The 16400-nt window shown below is 38.0% G+C and overlaps 1 protein-coding gene across 2 annotated transcripts in view; it reads right to left on the bottom strand.

Moving 5' to 3' along the window:
• Positions 1-16400, bottom strand: part of PRKG1 (protein kinase cGMP-dependent 1) — a 1198754-nt gene that overhangs the window by 136582 nt on the left and 1045772 nt on the right. For both annotated transcript variants that reach the window (XM_058543436.1, XM_058543435.1), the window contains exon 8: positions 11696-11761. In XM_058543436.1, coding sequence (XP_058399419.1) covers positions 11696-11761 — 66 coding nt within the window. The remainder of the gene's footprint in view (positions 1-11695; positions 11762-16400) is intronic.

Below are 16400 nucleotides of genomic sequence, written 5' to 3' on the forward strand. Positions count from 1 at the left end.
TTGTAAGTAAAGCTTAGTCTGGGAATAAGATTTCACTGTTATTGTAGCGGATGCTAATCCAATTCATGCCTCTATGCTATGAGTTTCAAAATGAGTACCAACTGCTAGACATATTGAAAAGAAAAGGAAAGTCTTAGATATTTATGACCCAGCTGGGCTGGTAATAACTGTCTCTCCAGGGAAGTCTGCCTACTAAAGAAAGCAAAACCACTTAACTCTACCAAAAGGCAATGTGAATATCTAAAGCAGAACTCAACTTTCAAATGCTACAATTACACTGTTAATCTTTAAACTGATTGTTTAGCTTCTACCAGAAATGGATCCTGGCATCTTCCCCTCCTTGCTTTATCTCTAGAACACAAGGAACATTATAAGCCCCTCCCCAAAAAGACAGCCAAAAATACCATACAAAAGACTTCTAAAGAGAATTTCAAATATGAAATTTTAAATATTACCTTTTTAATTGAAGAAATTAAGATTGATTTTTCAGATTTGGAAACTGAAACTTTTCACAGAATTTCCTATTCAGTCACACAATAGGTTTATGAGTTCCAAAGACACTACTGAATCTCTGAATAACAGTTTTTAAAACATCCAATGGAAAAAAAAATGCAAGCCTCAGAAATATAGAAAGGTTTTAAGCATTTACGGGAAAGAATGAATTATTTATTCATTGGTATAAAGCAAAACAATCAGTGTAATTAATGAAACCAAAGCTATGATTGTAATATTTTAAAATTAACTGTGAACTCCAACAGCAATTTCCATTCATCATCTGATTGTCAGGAGACAAAAAAAAAACTCATTTCTAACTGCCAATGGACTTCTCCATCTGAATATCACTTAGGCAGTTTGAACTTAACATATCCAAAACTGAATCAACCAATTACTTCCATCTCAACCTGCTTTATCTCCCATACTCTTGATCTGTTATAAACATCCACCAAGTCTCCCAAGGTAAAATCACTTCTCTCTTACCTCCTACATTTAATCATTGCCCCAAATCTGCTTTCGGGTAAAGCTTAGACACAAACTCTAGTGCACAATCCCTAGGGCTGTTGCAATAGTTTCCTAACAGTCTCCCTGCTTGAGTTCCTCCCCAGTGGAATCAATCTCCCACTCCCTTCTTTCAAAAACAAACACAAACTGCAGTAGCAACAGCTCTCTGTTGGTTTCCCATTGCCCAGAGGATAAAATCCATCTTCTTTTAGTTTGTAGGAGACTTCATAACTTGTCCCCATCTCTTCTTTCCAACCTTATCTCCCAACACTCCACCTGTCTAATTGATTGTCTAGTGCCTTGACTCAGGAATCCTCTGTTCTTGCCATATTCTACTGATTGCTGTACAATAGCCTTTCCAAATTCCTAGTCTTTGTGTATATCCTCCCCTCAGCAGCCTTCACCCTCCCTTCTTCATTTGTAAAATCCCTCCTCAAACTTAAAAACTTGATTCACATTACTTTGTCCAGCAAGTCCTCCAGGATTCTACAGGCAGAATACTTTCCTCCATCCTTGGTTCTCCCCAAATATTTTTGTTCATACTGGAATGGCAGTTTCTCAGACTGATTTTTAATGCATCTGTTTTGACCAGGGGTTAAAAGACTTTGCCATGTATCTTTATAGCTCTAGACCTCAAAATAAGATTTGGTTTGGAATCTGTACTGGTTATTGATCTATTGCCTGTCGACTCTAAATTCACCCTTTTCAACTGCTCTGTAAAAACGGATCTGGGCTATTTAAATTATTTTCCCTGCCAACCGGCACTGAAACTTGACCAGTAGAGGGCACTGGGGAGGCACTGCAAGAGTTAAGGGTTTTGCTTCCTTGTTCCGGTATGCTTTGTAGTTCTTGCAGCTTCCCCAGTGTCTGGCTACTACAGTACATGGCCACCAGCAACACGAAGCAGCCAGCAGCTTCCCTTCAGGTCGTTTCATACCTTCCTGTGAATAGCTTTCCCCAGAACCCTACAGGGTAGATTTCTGACACAAGTTCTACTGGCATGGCATCATAGCACTGCCATCCAGAAAACCATGTCTGTGTCCTTCTCAGCTGGGGTGATCTTGCCCCCCAGGGGACATGTGGTATTGTCTGAGATATTTTTGGTTGTCACACGGTGTGGGGGGAGAGCGTTACTAGTGTCTAGTGGGTGGAGGACAGGATGTTGATAAACATCCTACAGTGCAGAGGGCAGCATCCCATAAAACACAACTATCTGACCCAAAATGTCAGTAGTGTGATTTTTAGGAAGCCTGTTCCATAATAAGATCTGGTTCTTTGTCCCAGCAGGGCAGGGGGGAGGGTGGAGAAGGGCAGGATGAGAGGGGCTGGTTCTCCTTGAATACTCTCTCTTAGGCCTAGGGTTAGTGACTACTTATATCTGCTATCTCTATGTTCTCCAGAGTTCTCTTCACTGCTAATCCTTCATTACTACAATCTCCTATTATAGTTACTAATTCTTGATAATAAACTTTTCCTGTTCATATGACTGTGTGCTGTCTCTCTCGATTAGATCCAGACCGATACAGCATTACTCCTTTATTCATTTCAACAGATACCTAATGAGTGCTTATTATACTTCCTGATATTGTGCTAAGAACTGAGGTACGATCAAAATAAACACAGTTTCTGTTCTCCTCAAGCTTGCAGCTCATAAGTCAAACCAGATAAACAAGTGCTGTAAATGTATGACACGGCAAGTAGAAGATGGTACAGTGAAAAACAACAGGAGAACCCAACTCATTATGGAAGGTCAAGGAAGTGATTGAGTGAAGTCTCCACATATTTTTGATGAAATCAATTAACTGAAGTAATAAAACTGTCATTTGAATTCAGTGATTCCAACTGTCTAACCAGGATGGTGGCAATTCGGCAGTGAGGTCAGTACCCATTTAGAGAGTCATTTGGAACTCAAAGATTTTACCCACTAATCTTTTTTCTTAGAAGTAGTAGGATTCATTTCAGATTTAATTCAATGAAAATATTTTAGCTCAATTCATAAACCATCAATTTCTTCTTTGTCAGGTAGACCTTTTTTTGATGATATCCTTGTATTATTTGTTCATTTTCATGATTCTAAGCTTCTTGAAGTCTGCTGTCTTTTTTTATGCATTTCTATTTATCACAGCACTGACCCTAGAGCTTAATACACAGCAGTTACTCAATATGTGCTTATTGAATTAATAAATTCATGAGTTTTCTATCTTGGTAATTTAAATTATGAAGTGATTCAGGTGAAAAAGCACTGAATCAGATGTCATGAGACCTGTGCTGTAATCCCGTCCTTGCCACTAAAGAGCTTGGACAACCCATATTCCCTCCAAGACTCAGCTTTCTCATTTCTAAACTAAAGGATCTGGAAGAGAGATTTTTCCAGATCGCATTAAGTTCAAAAATTCTAAGATATAACAAATGCATTAGAATACCAGAATGTGAATGCATTACCCATCTTGATTAATTCTTATTATTAAACATTGTGATCTGAGGGCACCTGACACTTCTGGACCTGAATTTCCTCATTTGTAAAATAAAGCTGATCTATGACAGGGGTTAGCAAACTATGGCCCTTGGGCCAAACGGCAGAGTTAAATTTTTGTGACAGAGACTACATGGCCCACAAAGCTGAAAATATTTACTATCTTGCCCTTTGGAGAAAAAGTTTGTCAAGTGCTGGTCTGTAAGGTCCCTCCTACTTCTCCTTCTTAAATCTCTGCTATGACTTTCTGACTAATCCAGTCACCATCTAAAAATTTTTAACAAAGCTTTTTAAACAAGAAATGTAGTAAGTTTTGATTAATGGCCCATCAACATATTAATGACACTGGACTTCTTTTAGTTTGAACAGAGTCAAAAAGGTACCAAAGACTTCTCTTAGAACCTCTGCGGGTTTGTGACTTAAGAGATTAGAGCTGGAAATTACCCATACAACAGGGAAAGAAATTAGTAATATAATATTTACATATTTGTCTTTAAATCCCCAAAATACAAGATGTCTGAGTGGCTAATATATGGCAGGTAACTAGTAAGAATTAGTTGGGTGGATGAAGCAAGAGACTTCTCAGTGAGTTCTCCAGTAAGTGACCCCAGAATATGTCATTTCTATAAGGACTTGCAGTGGGAGGAAGGTCTACCACTTTAAAGCACTAGGATAGGCACACATGATGAAGAGCCGTCCCACCCACCTCTTTCCATGACTTTAAACCACAAATACTGTCTCTAAATATACTCCTTTTCTAGTGGAAATGCGCTTATTTTGTAGTTAGATCATGTTTGCTCAGGGCATGCTATAATTCAACTCACATCATTAAATTGAACCAATATAATGTCTCTCTTTCTTCTAAACTTCTGGATTTTATCTCTTCTGCTTAATAAATATTTTTTGTAAAGCACACCAATCAATAACAGCTCCATAAAAAAGACAAGACCAAATGATTGCATCCGACACCATTCTAGTAAGGCATATTTGTTTTCTTGTGATCATCCTGCCAATATCCTCACATCACCCCAGATTTCTTTCTGGAAAATGAACAAAAATAGAATTCACTTAGACGGTAGGAAAGCCTGAAGCTGTGAAATATTTTAAGTTTATCACCATATCAGTTAAGTGGTGTGACTACAAGTAACGTGGCATGTGGAGTCCCTATAGTCCTACCATGTGGAGACAGAATGGCAAGCTATATAAAGACAAGGACACAGGTGACCTAGGTGGGGCAAATGCCACTGGCACATGGGCCTTCATGAGACTGACCTGGTTGGTGGAGTTAGAGTGGTGTCTGAAAGTTCTCTTGTCCCCAAATCCTTCCTCTTCTGTCTTTCCCCTCTCCACCCACGGCACATGCAATTCTAAGATCTTTTGGATTTTCATGATTTTTCAGTCTTCAGGGGTATAATGCAAATAACTCTTGCAGAGAACCCTTTTAAGCTTTAATCAGCTATTACACAAATGAACACAAAGCCTGAAGTGAAGTTCTAGAGAATGCAAGAGTGGAATTAAGAAGTGTGGGGCTCAAACACACACCATGTGTGTATGTTTGTGTATGTGTGTGTCTGTGTGTTTGTATGTGTGTGTGTAGGGGGGAGTGTAATGAGAAAGGGTAGTGCCAAGGGAAGAGAATAAGAGAACTGGAGGGAAAGAGTGTTGAGAGGGGAAGGCGATAGACGGCAGGTGGAGGACCAACTCCCGAGGGCACTTCAAATCAGTATTCTTTATGTATTTGCTTTATTTAAAAGACAGGCTGAGCACAGCATGGAGGAAGATCAGAACAGGACCACTGCAGGCAGCACTCAACTCTGTAATACTAACTAAGTCAGGGGTCAGCAAACTATGGCTCACAGGCCAAATTCAGCCCATTGTCTGTTTTTTTGCATGGCCATTAGCTAAGAATGATTTTTACAATTTTAAATGGTGGAAATAAAAAGTCTCAACAGATGAATAATACTTCTTAATACATGAAAATAATATGAAATTCAAATTTCAGTTTCCATAAACAAAATTTTATTGGAGCACAGCCATGCTCATTCATTTATGCATTGTCTTTGGTTGCTTCTGCACTACAACAGCAGAGTTGAGTCACTGCAACAGAGATCACTTGGCCCACAAGTATGGAAGATTTATTATCCGGCCCTTCACAGAAAAAGTTTTCTGACCTCTGGTTTAAGTCATGCAGCTCTGGCTTCACACTTGCATATCCCACTCAGAGAATAAAACTCCTGCTCTTAACACAACCCACCATTTTTGTTGGGCAGTTTAGTGATCATCTATGATCATCTATTCTTTTGTTTTTTTTTTTTTTGTCAGGAAGATTGGCCCTGAGTTAACATCTGTTGCCAATCCTCCTCATTTTGCTGAGGAAGATTGGCCCTGAGCTAACATCTGTGCCCATCTTCCTCCATTTTATATGTGGGACGCCTTCCACAGCATGGCTTGATAAGCGGTGCGCAGGCCACACCCAGGATCTGAACCTGCGAACCCCAGGCCGCCTAAATGGAGCACACGAACTTAACCACTACGCCACTGGGCTGGCCCCAGTGGTCATCTATTCTTCTTTGAACATGTGCCTTGGCGAGCCTCACCTCCTCACCAAGTTGCTTATCAGAAACACCTACAGCACCCTCCCTGAGTGAAGTTGAATAAACACTATTTTCTCCATATGTTTCCCTCTCCACTGACATTCTGAGTCCTGGTATAGATGGCTTCCCAGGCTCCTGCTTGGCTAGTCCACAGCTTGATCTACCTAGCCAAGAGCATGGATTCAGTATTTTTGTTTGTTTTCCTCGAGCTTGAATTGAATACCTGAATAGCCACAGCAAAGGGAAATGGAGGAAGGCACCAACCCACCATAAGCAAGAAGGTTAGGAGGAGATCTGGGTAGAGGCCAGGATCAGAAGCACTATCTTTGGAGACCCATGCAGGTGTGGCTAAAAAGCTAAAGAACTACTAGAAAGAGGCTACATGTGGAGGGCAGGGTGACGAGAAAGATGTGGGGCCTTGCTACTAGCACTGCTAAAGAAACCAAAAAACATTTTAATATAAGCACAGATTTGTCTCTAATCGAGCTGGTCCCATATACTCAGTTTTCAAACCTATATTAAATTTGTGTCTGGTTCATCTCAGTAGCCCAAGTACCTGAGACAGGAAGCAGGCATTCATTATTATCTTTCTTAATGAATAAATGTCAAAATTTCCTAGTCTGGCTCTAATTCCAGTTTTAATATTTAGGCTCCAGTTTGGGTGTTGAGAAATAGTCTTCAGCTTACCAATTCCAGTGACTTTTTCTTTGTGTCCAATCTTTATTGGAACCTGTTTGCTACTCTATTTTTTATGGGCCTGGGCACCAACTCTTATGAGCTGTTTCCTAATCACTAGCCTAGTGGCTAGGGTCTTGCTACTCTTTTAAATATATGCTATGAATATGCCTATTATACATGAAGCAACTACAGCTCTAGGAGGTTAAAAACTTGAACCACAGTCACCCAGGCTTCCCTGATCTGTAGAGATAACCTCAATTTCTGAGACTACCATTTGCAATGTCCTATAATCTGATATTTGACACTCCCTCCTAATCTTATCATTTTTATGCCCCAGCACACTGCACTTTCTCTGGGCTAGTTCTTGGTCTCTATCCCCCAGACTTTGTCTTAATGACACAATTGGCTCCAAAGTACAATTAAATATCATGGAGTGTCATTGATGGAAGAGTTAGCCATAGGTGGTTTGTAAGTCATTTTAGTGACTAATGGGGTCTCATGGAGGGCCTTAGGAATCACCTAGAATGATTTGGAAGGAGAAAAGGAAGACCCCTGGGTACTCTAGGGGTCTTACCCTCATGGAGCTAGAAAAGTTCCTCTGTTTTCCTTCTAATTTAGTTTATTTAAACAATGGGCTTGGTAAAACAAAAGTTTGAATACCAATGGTGATAAAATGTCATTTTAGCTTGACATTACCAAAGGTGACAGTCAAAATAATTAATAGCCAGTATAACGTAGGAACTGACCTATCAGAATGGACACTGGTCCTGGTGTTTGCCAGATGTTACCATTTAGTTGTTGGATCAACAAGAGATCTGGAGAATCCTGGGTGGGGGAACCAGATGACCAGGACAGCAAAGGGGTGGGAGGGACACACAGGGAGCTCAGACCACTGCTATTTACTAATCAGTATAAAAATATTTCAGTTTTTATAACCAGTATGGCTATATCCTAGAGGTTACACAGTAAATCAGGGATAGAGTTAGAACTCTAATTTAGATCTTAATTTCCTGAGGAAAAATATGTAACTCTTTTAATATTTACTAGTAGTTATGTTACTGTCTTTAAAAATGATCTCAATATATCAAAAAATAAATTATCTTACTTGACCTTCTAGCTTCATCAACAACTTCCCATGCTAATGAAGAAGTAGACATTACATAACTGATTATAGAACACAACAATGTCCTTAATTTTATATTTATTTCTTTTCCTGGATTCCAAAACAAGAGTTGCTAATGATACCAGTTGTTTTTATATCTTCAAGAAATGTATTAATGGCAATAGATGATTTTTTTGTTAGACTAATATTCCTTTTTAGTCAATTTTCACAAATTTTGAAATCACTGTAGATAGTTATTAAGATAATGATTAGGCGGCAAGAAACCAATCAGAGAACACTTTTTGAGGAAACCTTGTATCTGTTTATCATTTTCTAGTTTGTCAATGATCATTTTTAAAAAATATTTCTGACATGCATGATTAGTTACAATAATGTTCTTCTGCTCTCCCTCGGGAATGATAGAGCATAATCACTGGCTTATGTAACATGGCACCTTGCTTGTAAATTTGTGAAAGAAGCTTCTTTTATTGACAGTTCTAATGTCTGCCATCTGTTTGCCTTGGATGAAGCCCTGGTGCTCCCCTAAGTGGCCATACATTAGGTACTAGCAGCAGGCTTTTGACAGAATCCTTCAGTTACAGTTTGATTTTTTTTTTTTAAGCTGTGAATTTAACATTTGGTGGGAAGCCCAACTTCTCTCCTAAGAGTGTAGAAATGCACTTCTTGAGTTCCAGACTCAAGCTGTCTACTCTCTACTTACACTTAACGCTAGACCTCTCCCAAGGTGTGTTTTCTTTGTGTATTTCCCTGAAGATAAATTTAAGCTGAATAGAGAGAAAAACTGCTAAATCCAAGGGATTCCTAAGCCTTCCGTAAGAAGTAGAAGAGTACATTTATTGAGTGCTTACTACATGTCTTGTGCTATGCATGGATCTTTACATATGTTAAGTTGTTTGATCTTCACACCAATCTTATAATTTAGGTAATATTATCCCATTGTACAGATAGAGAAACTGAGACTTAGAATTTAAGTAATTTGCCCACATTCTTATAACATGGTGCAGTGAAGATTCAGGTATTGAGCTTTATTTGACAAAGCCCACGCCTCCTCACTGTATAATATATATAAATAGGTTTGAAAAAAGAGAAAATTAGGATGAGAGCAAAAGTATGTGTGTAATGCTATTTGAGGCTCCTTCATCTCTCAGGACCTTAGTTAACTCAATTGAAGGAGCTGGACTAGATGACCCACAAAGTTCCATTGAGTGTGTATCTCTGATTAGATTAATCTGGGCTTTACCATTTAGCACAAAACCTTATCAAGTTATTAAACTTCTATGGGTTTCATTTTCCTTTTCTATTAAACATCCTATCTACCTTCCAGGTGGGATCTCATACATGTGGAAATTCACAAATTATAAAGGACTGTAGGGATATAAACTGATATGATTCCCATCCACCCCCCCATCAGTGGGCAAACCCTCAGCCCCACTCTCACTACTTCTCTTCCCAGATTTTCTCACTTTATGCTTTAGAGGCAAGTTAAGACCATCCAAGTTCCCACGACTTTCCTTACTTACATCTCTACAAATTTTCTCTACAAATTTTCCACCTCTCCTCTTTTTTGCTATTCAGAAATGAAACAAAGAAACATACGTTCTCCAAGTAATTTTTCCTTGTTTGCCCACAATTTCCTCCCCTGTGGCCCCATATCCATCAAATATTCCCTTTAGTATTTCATTTGCTCCATCATCATAAGGAAACTCTCCAAGACCCCATGAATGCCTCATGCTCCCTCCCTCTTTCTTTTTTTCCTTTTTTTAACCAAATTTCTTAAAAGATAAAACCCTTTGGTCTCAGCAATCTCACTTCCTCAGCACCCACTCACTCTTTGTAATCTGGATTCCATTCTCATCATTTTATTAAAACTCTTTTCTCCCAGGTTACTAAACCTATTGCCCTTTTCTCTCTCTGTATGCCTTTTGGCTTCTCACTTGCATTTAACACTGCTGATTATCCTTTTTCTCTTGAAATCTTCTCCTGGTTCCTGAGGTTTCCTCTACTGCTCTGATTGTTAACATCTCTGTTGTATTCACTGGTTTTTCTTCCCTTGGCTCATTCCTCAATGTTAGAATTTTCCCAAATTCTAAACTTGGTCTTTTTATCTTCTTTATTCTTTCACGCAATTCCATCAGTCTCATGGCTTCAGCTGTTAACTCTGTGTAAGCAATTTTTAAGTTCTCACGCCTCCTCCAACTACCTTTACATGGCCTCACTCTAGCCAGTTGAAATGGCTTATGGTTCCCTTATGAATGTTGTTTATGCTGTTCACTCTATTTATATTGCCTGTCCTGTACTTCCAAATCCACATAATATTACCATTTCTTTCATGAAGACTTCTTTGAAAGTCTTCCTTGATTCTCCTCAGAAGTAGTCACTCCCTTTTCAGGACTCCCATAAATGTGTACTCTGGACCCTTCTTCCATTCTGCCTTGCACAATGTTATTTGTGCTTATGCCACATCTTCTCTATGAGAAGCTAACCCGCAAAACCAAGATCTGCGCTGCTCCTTTGATTCTTCTCAGAGCACCTAACACAATGCCTTGCACATGGTAGATCCTCAATAAAATGTTAGTTGAATGAAAGAAAGAATGAATGGGTAATTGTTTCTCAGAACCAGGCGAAGAATATCTATTTCAGTGACATTCATGGACATAGCTATCATTCTGCAGCTACGTCACTGCTCTGGTTCTAGAGATCCAGCACAGATCTCTCCAAAAGGGAGATTTTTAAATGTAGCGGGATCCCTCTCCAGCCAGAGCCCCCTGAGCTCCACATTCGACTCCATCATTCTGGACTGCTCATATCTGGCCCCTCAGTTTCATTCCACACTGACACTCACAGCCTATTCCAGCTCTACTGGCTCCACTAAAATGGGTGTTTCAGGTCTGCTCCTTGGGCCAGGCACTTGGCTTTTCTGATAAACTTATCCACGTACACTGCAATGAGGAAGTCTGGAGGACTGCTTCTAGGTACCACAAATGCATTTTATCCAGGCTCTTGGAGAGTCAATAATCTGATATTTGTAATTTAACCTACAAAGCATTCAGGCAATGAGACTAGCAAGCCAGAATGGAGAGAAGGAACAGCGATAGGCATCATCAAACAAACTTTCAGTGACCCTAAATATATGCTTATGTCCAGAACTGATGAAAGTGTCTTCCTTAAATGCTTCTATTATTGGAGTCTGGAGATGGAATAATAGAGCAGATAACTAAAACATGCTCAAGAAATAGTCCATTTCCTAATAATAACAATAGTATTTATATATTACTTATATATTATATATATTATATATTATCTATATATTATAATATAATATAATAATATATATTATTATGAAATGGACTATAATTATTATATAATATAATAAAATTATATACTACATTATAAAATATAATATAATTACATAATTATTATATATGAGCTATAATAATAATTATTATTATCCTTCTAAAAATTTACACAAATTGTGAGCATTGGTTGAGTGCTTCCTGAGTAAAAAACACGTTGACACATGCTTTCCCCGCGTGTTCTCATTAATCTTCACAATATCCTTGTGATGTTGCATTATCTCCAATTTACAAATGAGCTAACCGAGGTGCAGATCCTAGTGGTTAAGTACCTTGTTGAAGATCATAAAGCTAGAATGGCAGAGCCAGCCACTTCCAAGAATAATAGGGAATGAGAGTCAAATACAGAACTCATTTTAAAATGAAAAGATATAAGACAAGTATTAATAGCTTCATAAAATGATGCCTAATTCCAGGAACTTATGTATGTCACTGACGTGAGTGTGCAATATGCATAATAAAGCAATGTACTTACTCTCTGTCGATCACAAGGCAGGTTACAGCTTCTGCAGCAATTACGTTTGCTGTTCTCACATCTTCCCTATATAAAAAATAGAGACATTGAAGTAAAATAACCTTTAATACCAAAGAAAAGTGTTCATTGTGATTAATTCAGGAAACATATTAAATTATGTATGCTTTTCTGATTTATCCACTTCCAGGTTTAAGCTTTATTCATGTTTCACATTTCTTTGTCCTGAGGAACCACCTTACTCTTGTCATTAATCACACAAATCCTACAGTTCTAAGCCAGTAGTTACAATTCTCAAACCTAAAGTTTCACTTACACGAGTGAAACAAAATTTTATATCATCATTCCCTGGGCTCTTTGGGCAATTAATGAATTAAATGGATAATGATAAAGAAAGTAATGAATATGAATAGATGATAGTTTTTAAAGAACCTGAAAATATATTTCTGGAAATTGAATATCTAATCCATTTGTGTATGAATTTATCATTATAACCTTGAGAATGATGGATCTGTTTTAATTGTTTCCTTACTTTAGAGTATCTGTTTTTATGTGGTTAACCTTTTGGCAATTTATAATACACAGTTATTCATCTATACCAGAGCTTATGATTCTTCAAGAGTATTTGACAAATCTTAATCACTCTGATTGAAATATGTATCTACTCTCTCTTTAGAAGCATCTAATTTGTCACTGCAGGAATATCTATAACCTCTTAAACCTTTAAAAATCTGCCCTGATATCTCTTGTCTTATCCAGTGGCCAAAGTTGGGTTTGCTAAATGAACATTCACATTTCATTTTGAGCAACCAAAAATTTAATAGTACCACTGTCATGGAAACATTAAGTTATACTTGAAAACGTACTCTTTTTCCTAGAAAAGTAAAATTTCTAAGTTAATATAATTAATGATAAATATAAATTTGAAATACATTACAGAGATATACACATAGGAAATAATATAGTGTTAATAACACATTCTAAAAATCACAATCAACACATCATATGTCTCTACTAACAGGCTCTTAAAGTCTTCGAAATAAAGATGTTCCCAGTGGATTTTTACGTTTTCAAAATAAGTTCTCACATATACTTCTGAACTCTTTTTTTCCACTCATCTTTTTGTCTTTCGCTGTTGTCACATTGTGCTGTTAAGATTACAATTGCTTTATAGTTAACTACTAATATTTAGTATTTGGTAAAGCAAAGTTTCCCCTTACTAAAACTTTTTCTTCAGAAATATCTTGATGATATTCTTAAGCATTCATATTTCACATAGACTTTATAATTTTATTTATTTTTTTTCCCCCAAAGCCCCAGTAGATAGTTGTATGTCACAGCTGCACGTCCCTCCAGTTGCTGTATGTGGGACGCGGCCCCAGCATGGCTGGAGAAGCAGTGCGTCGGTGCGTGCCCGGGATCCGAACCCGGGCCGCCAGCAGTGGAGTGCGCTCACCCAACCGCTAAGCCATGGGGCCGGCCCTCACATAGACTTTAAAATCATTTTTTCCACTTCTAAAAAAACCCACATTGGGATTCTGGTACAGTTGCATTGTAGTTAGACATTGATTTCAGAAAGACTTTCTGGTTATATTAAGTTTCCATACAAGAATATGGCATGACTCTCCACTGGTTCAGATCTAGTTTTATGTCTTTAAATAAGATTTCTTAATCTTTTTCACTTGAGTCCTGATATTTTAAAACAAGTATTCTTAGGTATATTATGTCATCAGTTTCTTTTATGAATAGCATTCCTTTTCCATTTCTGTTTCTCAGTGGTTATTGCTATTAAAAAAAAGCTATTGATTACTGTATATTTGTAATCCACCTAACATACTAAGTTTTCTTCTGATTCTAAAATTTTTATTACGGTCTCCTCAACTCCCGGTATGATCCTCCCAGTGCCTCCCTCACATTCTCTGCCTTCCAGTCAAATTGGCCTCCTTTCAATGCCTAAACACATTATTTCCCTCCTCTCATGAGATCTTCTTAACATGCTTTCTTTAAGCCCAGGAAGTTCCTCTCCAACTCCATGGCTGTTCATCTCTGCTTATCTTTTAGATCTCAGCCTAAGTGCCCTTTCCTCGGGGATGCCATGCTGAATTAACTAGGTCAGGTTCCCTGTTTACCTGTTCTCATGGCCCTACATACCTCTCTGTCCAACTACCTATCACAGTTTGTAAGTTATACGTTTATTTGTGTGGTCACTTGGTTAATGACTCTATCCCCCTTCCCACTAAACCATATGAGGGCAGGTTACATGGCTAATTTTGCTCCCCATTTTATTCTGAATGTCAGGCACATAGGAGGTGCCTAGTAAGTATCTGGTACAGGAATGGCACAGGCACCATAGTCTTGAGCCCTCGGGTAGTTCAGCAGAGTTCAGGCTTTGGACTCACACTGTCTTGGTGTTATAAGACAAGCTATAAGCTACATGAAAGCCTCAGTTTCCTCACCTGTAAAAATGAGAATGATAAGAATGCCCACTTGCTCTGTGGTAATCAATAAAATAATCAAAGATAAGTTTATCATAATGCCCCGCACTTAGAGCGCAGTGTGTTCTGTCTTTTATTACTTCTAATTCTTCTCATCACCAACATTGTCGTGTCTATCCTTGTGGAGTCACTGTCTGGTGTTTTATGAAACACTCCTACTCAAGAAAAAAGTGAGGATTTTCTTTCTGTTCCATAGGAGTAGACAATGTACTTTCAACTTCATTATCACTTTCTGATGGGAATTTTTGGCAAAGTGAACCAAACAGGCAGAAAACATCAGTACTGCTCATCAGGGCTTTCATAAATTGTGTGAAAGACTTATTTCTTAGGAGGTTACTCATGGCAGCATATGCTACTACAAATTGCTGCCAATCTAAAAAAACAGAAACAAAAACACCTATCATAGCTTTTTAGAAAATATCATATTAAATCTTTCTTTAAAACATATTTCCATCTTGACAATTTAAAAATTATTCAGTCTTTTAATGCATCATTTTGAATATATTTTCTGTACGTATGAATTTTTAAAAATGCTTTTGTCACATATTTCCAATATTTTAAAATTTTACCATATCATCTGGCCTAAATTGGATATACTTTTAAAAATTAATGCAATTTCCTTGCAACAAAAAGAAAATACATAGGTATTTTAAAATGTAGACGAGAAAAAATCAAAGATCAGAAGAGTAACATAGTCACTAGAAATTGAAAATATTTTATTTTAAAAAGGAAAATTTGTGCAGCCGGCCTGGTGGCATAGCGGTTAAGTTGGCGCGTTGCGCTTCGGCAACCTGGGGTTTGCTGGTTCGGATCCTGGGCGTGGACCTACTCACTGCTCAAGCCATGCTGAGGCAGCGTCCCACGTAGAAGAGCTACAACTCTACAACTATGATACAAAACTATGTACTGGGGCTTTAGGGAGAAAAAAAAAAAAAGAGGAAGATTGGCAACAGATGTTAGTGCAGCACCAATCTTCCACAAAAAAAAGGAAAATTTGTAAGTTATGGCCTATGATCCGGCTTAGTACCTAGTAAAGTGATATATATCAAAACAAAGAAGATGTATAACATGGAGGGAAAACAGCGTATTAAAAAATAGATTATACTATTTGCCATTTATTGAGCATCTAAGTATATATCAGGAACTATACTTATTAAAAAACTTGCACAAATCTTAATGCATATAACAGAGGGTGAGTATTTTATCCCAAATTTACATGTAGGGATAAATATTAGGTAATGTACCCAAAGTCAGACATAGCTGGTGAGTTGCAGCCCTGGATTTGAACACAGATCTGGCTCGCTCCAAAGCCCATGTTCTTTCCACAACATTCCACTGCTTATACACTGTGCTATCAGATATTCATTTGACAACAATTCTAAATTCATTCTAATGTAGAATAATTTCTGAGCAGTAAATAGTCATAATGTCTGTCTGTCATTATAAAAATTATACTTAACTATTAATAAAAAGAGCATTAATATGTTTATGGGTGCCCAATTGCAAAGCTAATCCAATAAACCATTTGATTCTCAAATTATTAGAATTCCTATCCATCGCTATATTCTAGCCCTGCTATATTGCTTTATAATAACATTACATAACAATAAGAAATTATTCAATGCCAACTTCATTCAATCACAAACTCGTGTTGCCATTACACTGTTACTGTATCTTTTTTTGTGTGTCAGGAAGATCAGCCCTGAGCTAACATCCATGCCAATCCTTCTCTTTTTGCTGAGGAAGATCAGCCCTAAGCTAACATCTATTGCCAATCCTCCTCCTTTTTTCCCCCCTTTTTCTCCCCAAAGCCACAGTAGATAGTTGTATGTCATAGTTGCACATCCTTCTAGTTGCTGTGTGTGGGTCGCCGCCTCAGCATGGCCGGAGAAGCAGTGCGACGGTGCGTGCCCGGGATCAGAACCTGGGCCGCCAGCAGCGGAGCACGCGCACTTAACTGCTAAGCCACGGGGCCGGCCCCCACTGTATCTTTACTACTAAGGTGCTTAACCATTATGCTTGTCTATGCAGGTGTCTAGAGATGTTGTCCCTATGTACTCAGAAAGCCTGCTCCTGTGAGAGACAAAATGCTATCTGACCTAGTATTGACATATATTAATCCCTTATTTTAGGAGAGATGGTAGAAACTCTCATGAGACGATATTGCTTACATAAGCTGACAATACTGTGACTTGCTGTGCATGCTTATTTTC

The sequence above is a fragment of the Diceros bicornis genome, chromosome 6 (assembly GCF_020826845.1).
Source record: "Diceros bicornis minor isolate mBicDic1 chromosome 6, mDicBic1.mat.cur, whole genome shotgun sequence".
NCBI classification, from domain to species: Eukaryota; Metazoa; Chordata; class Mammalia; order Perissodactyla; family Rhinocerotidae; genus Diceros; species Diceros bicornis.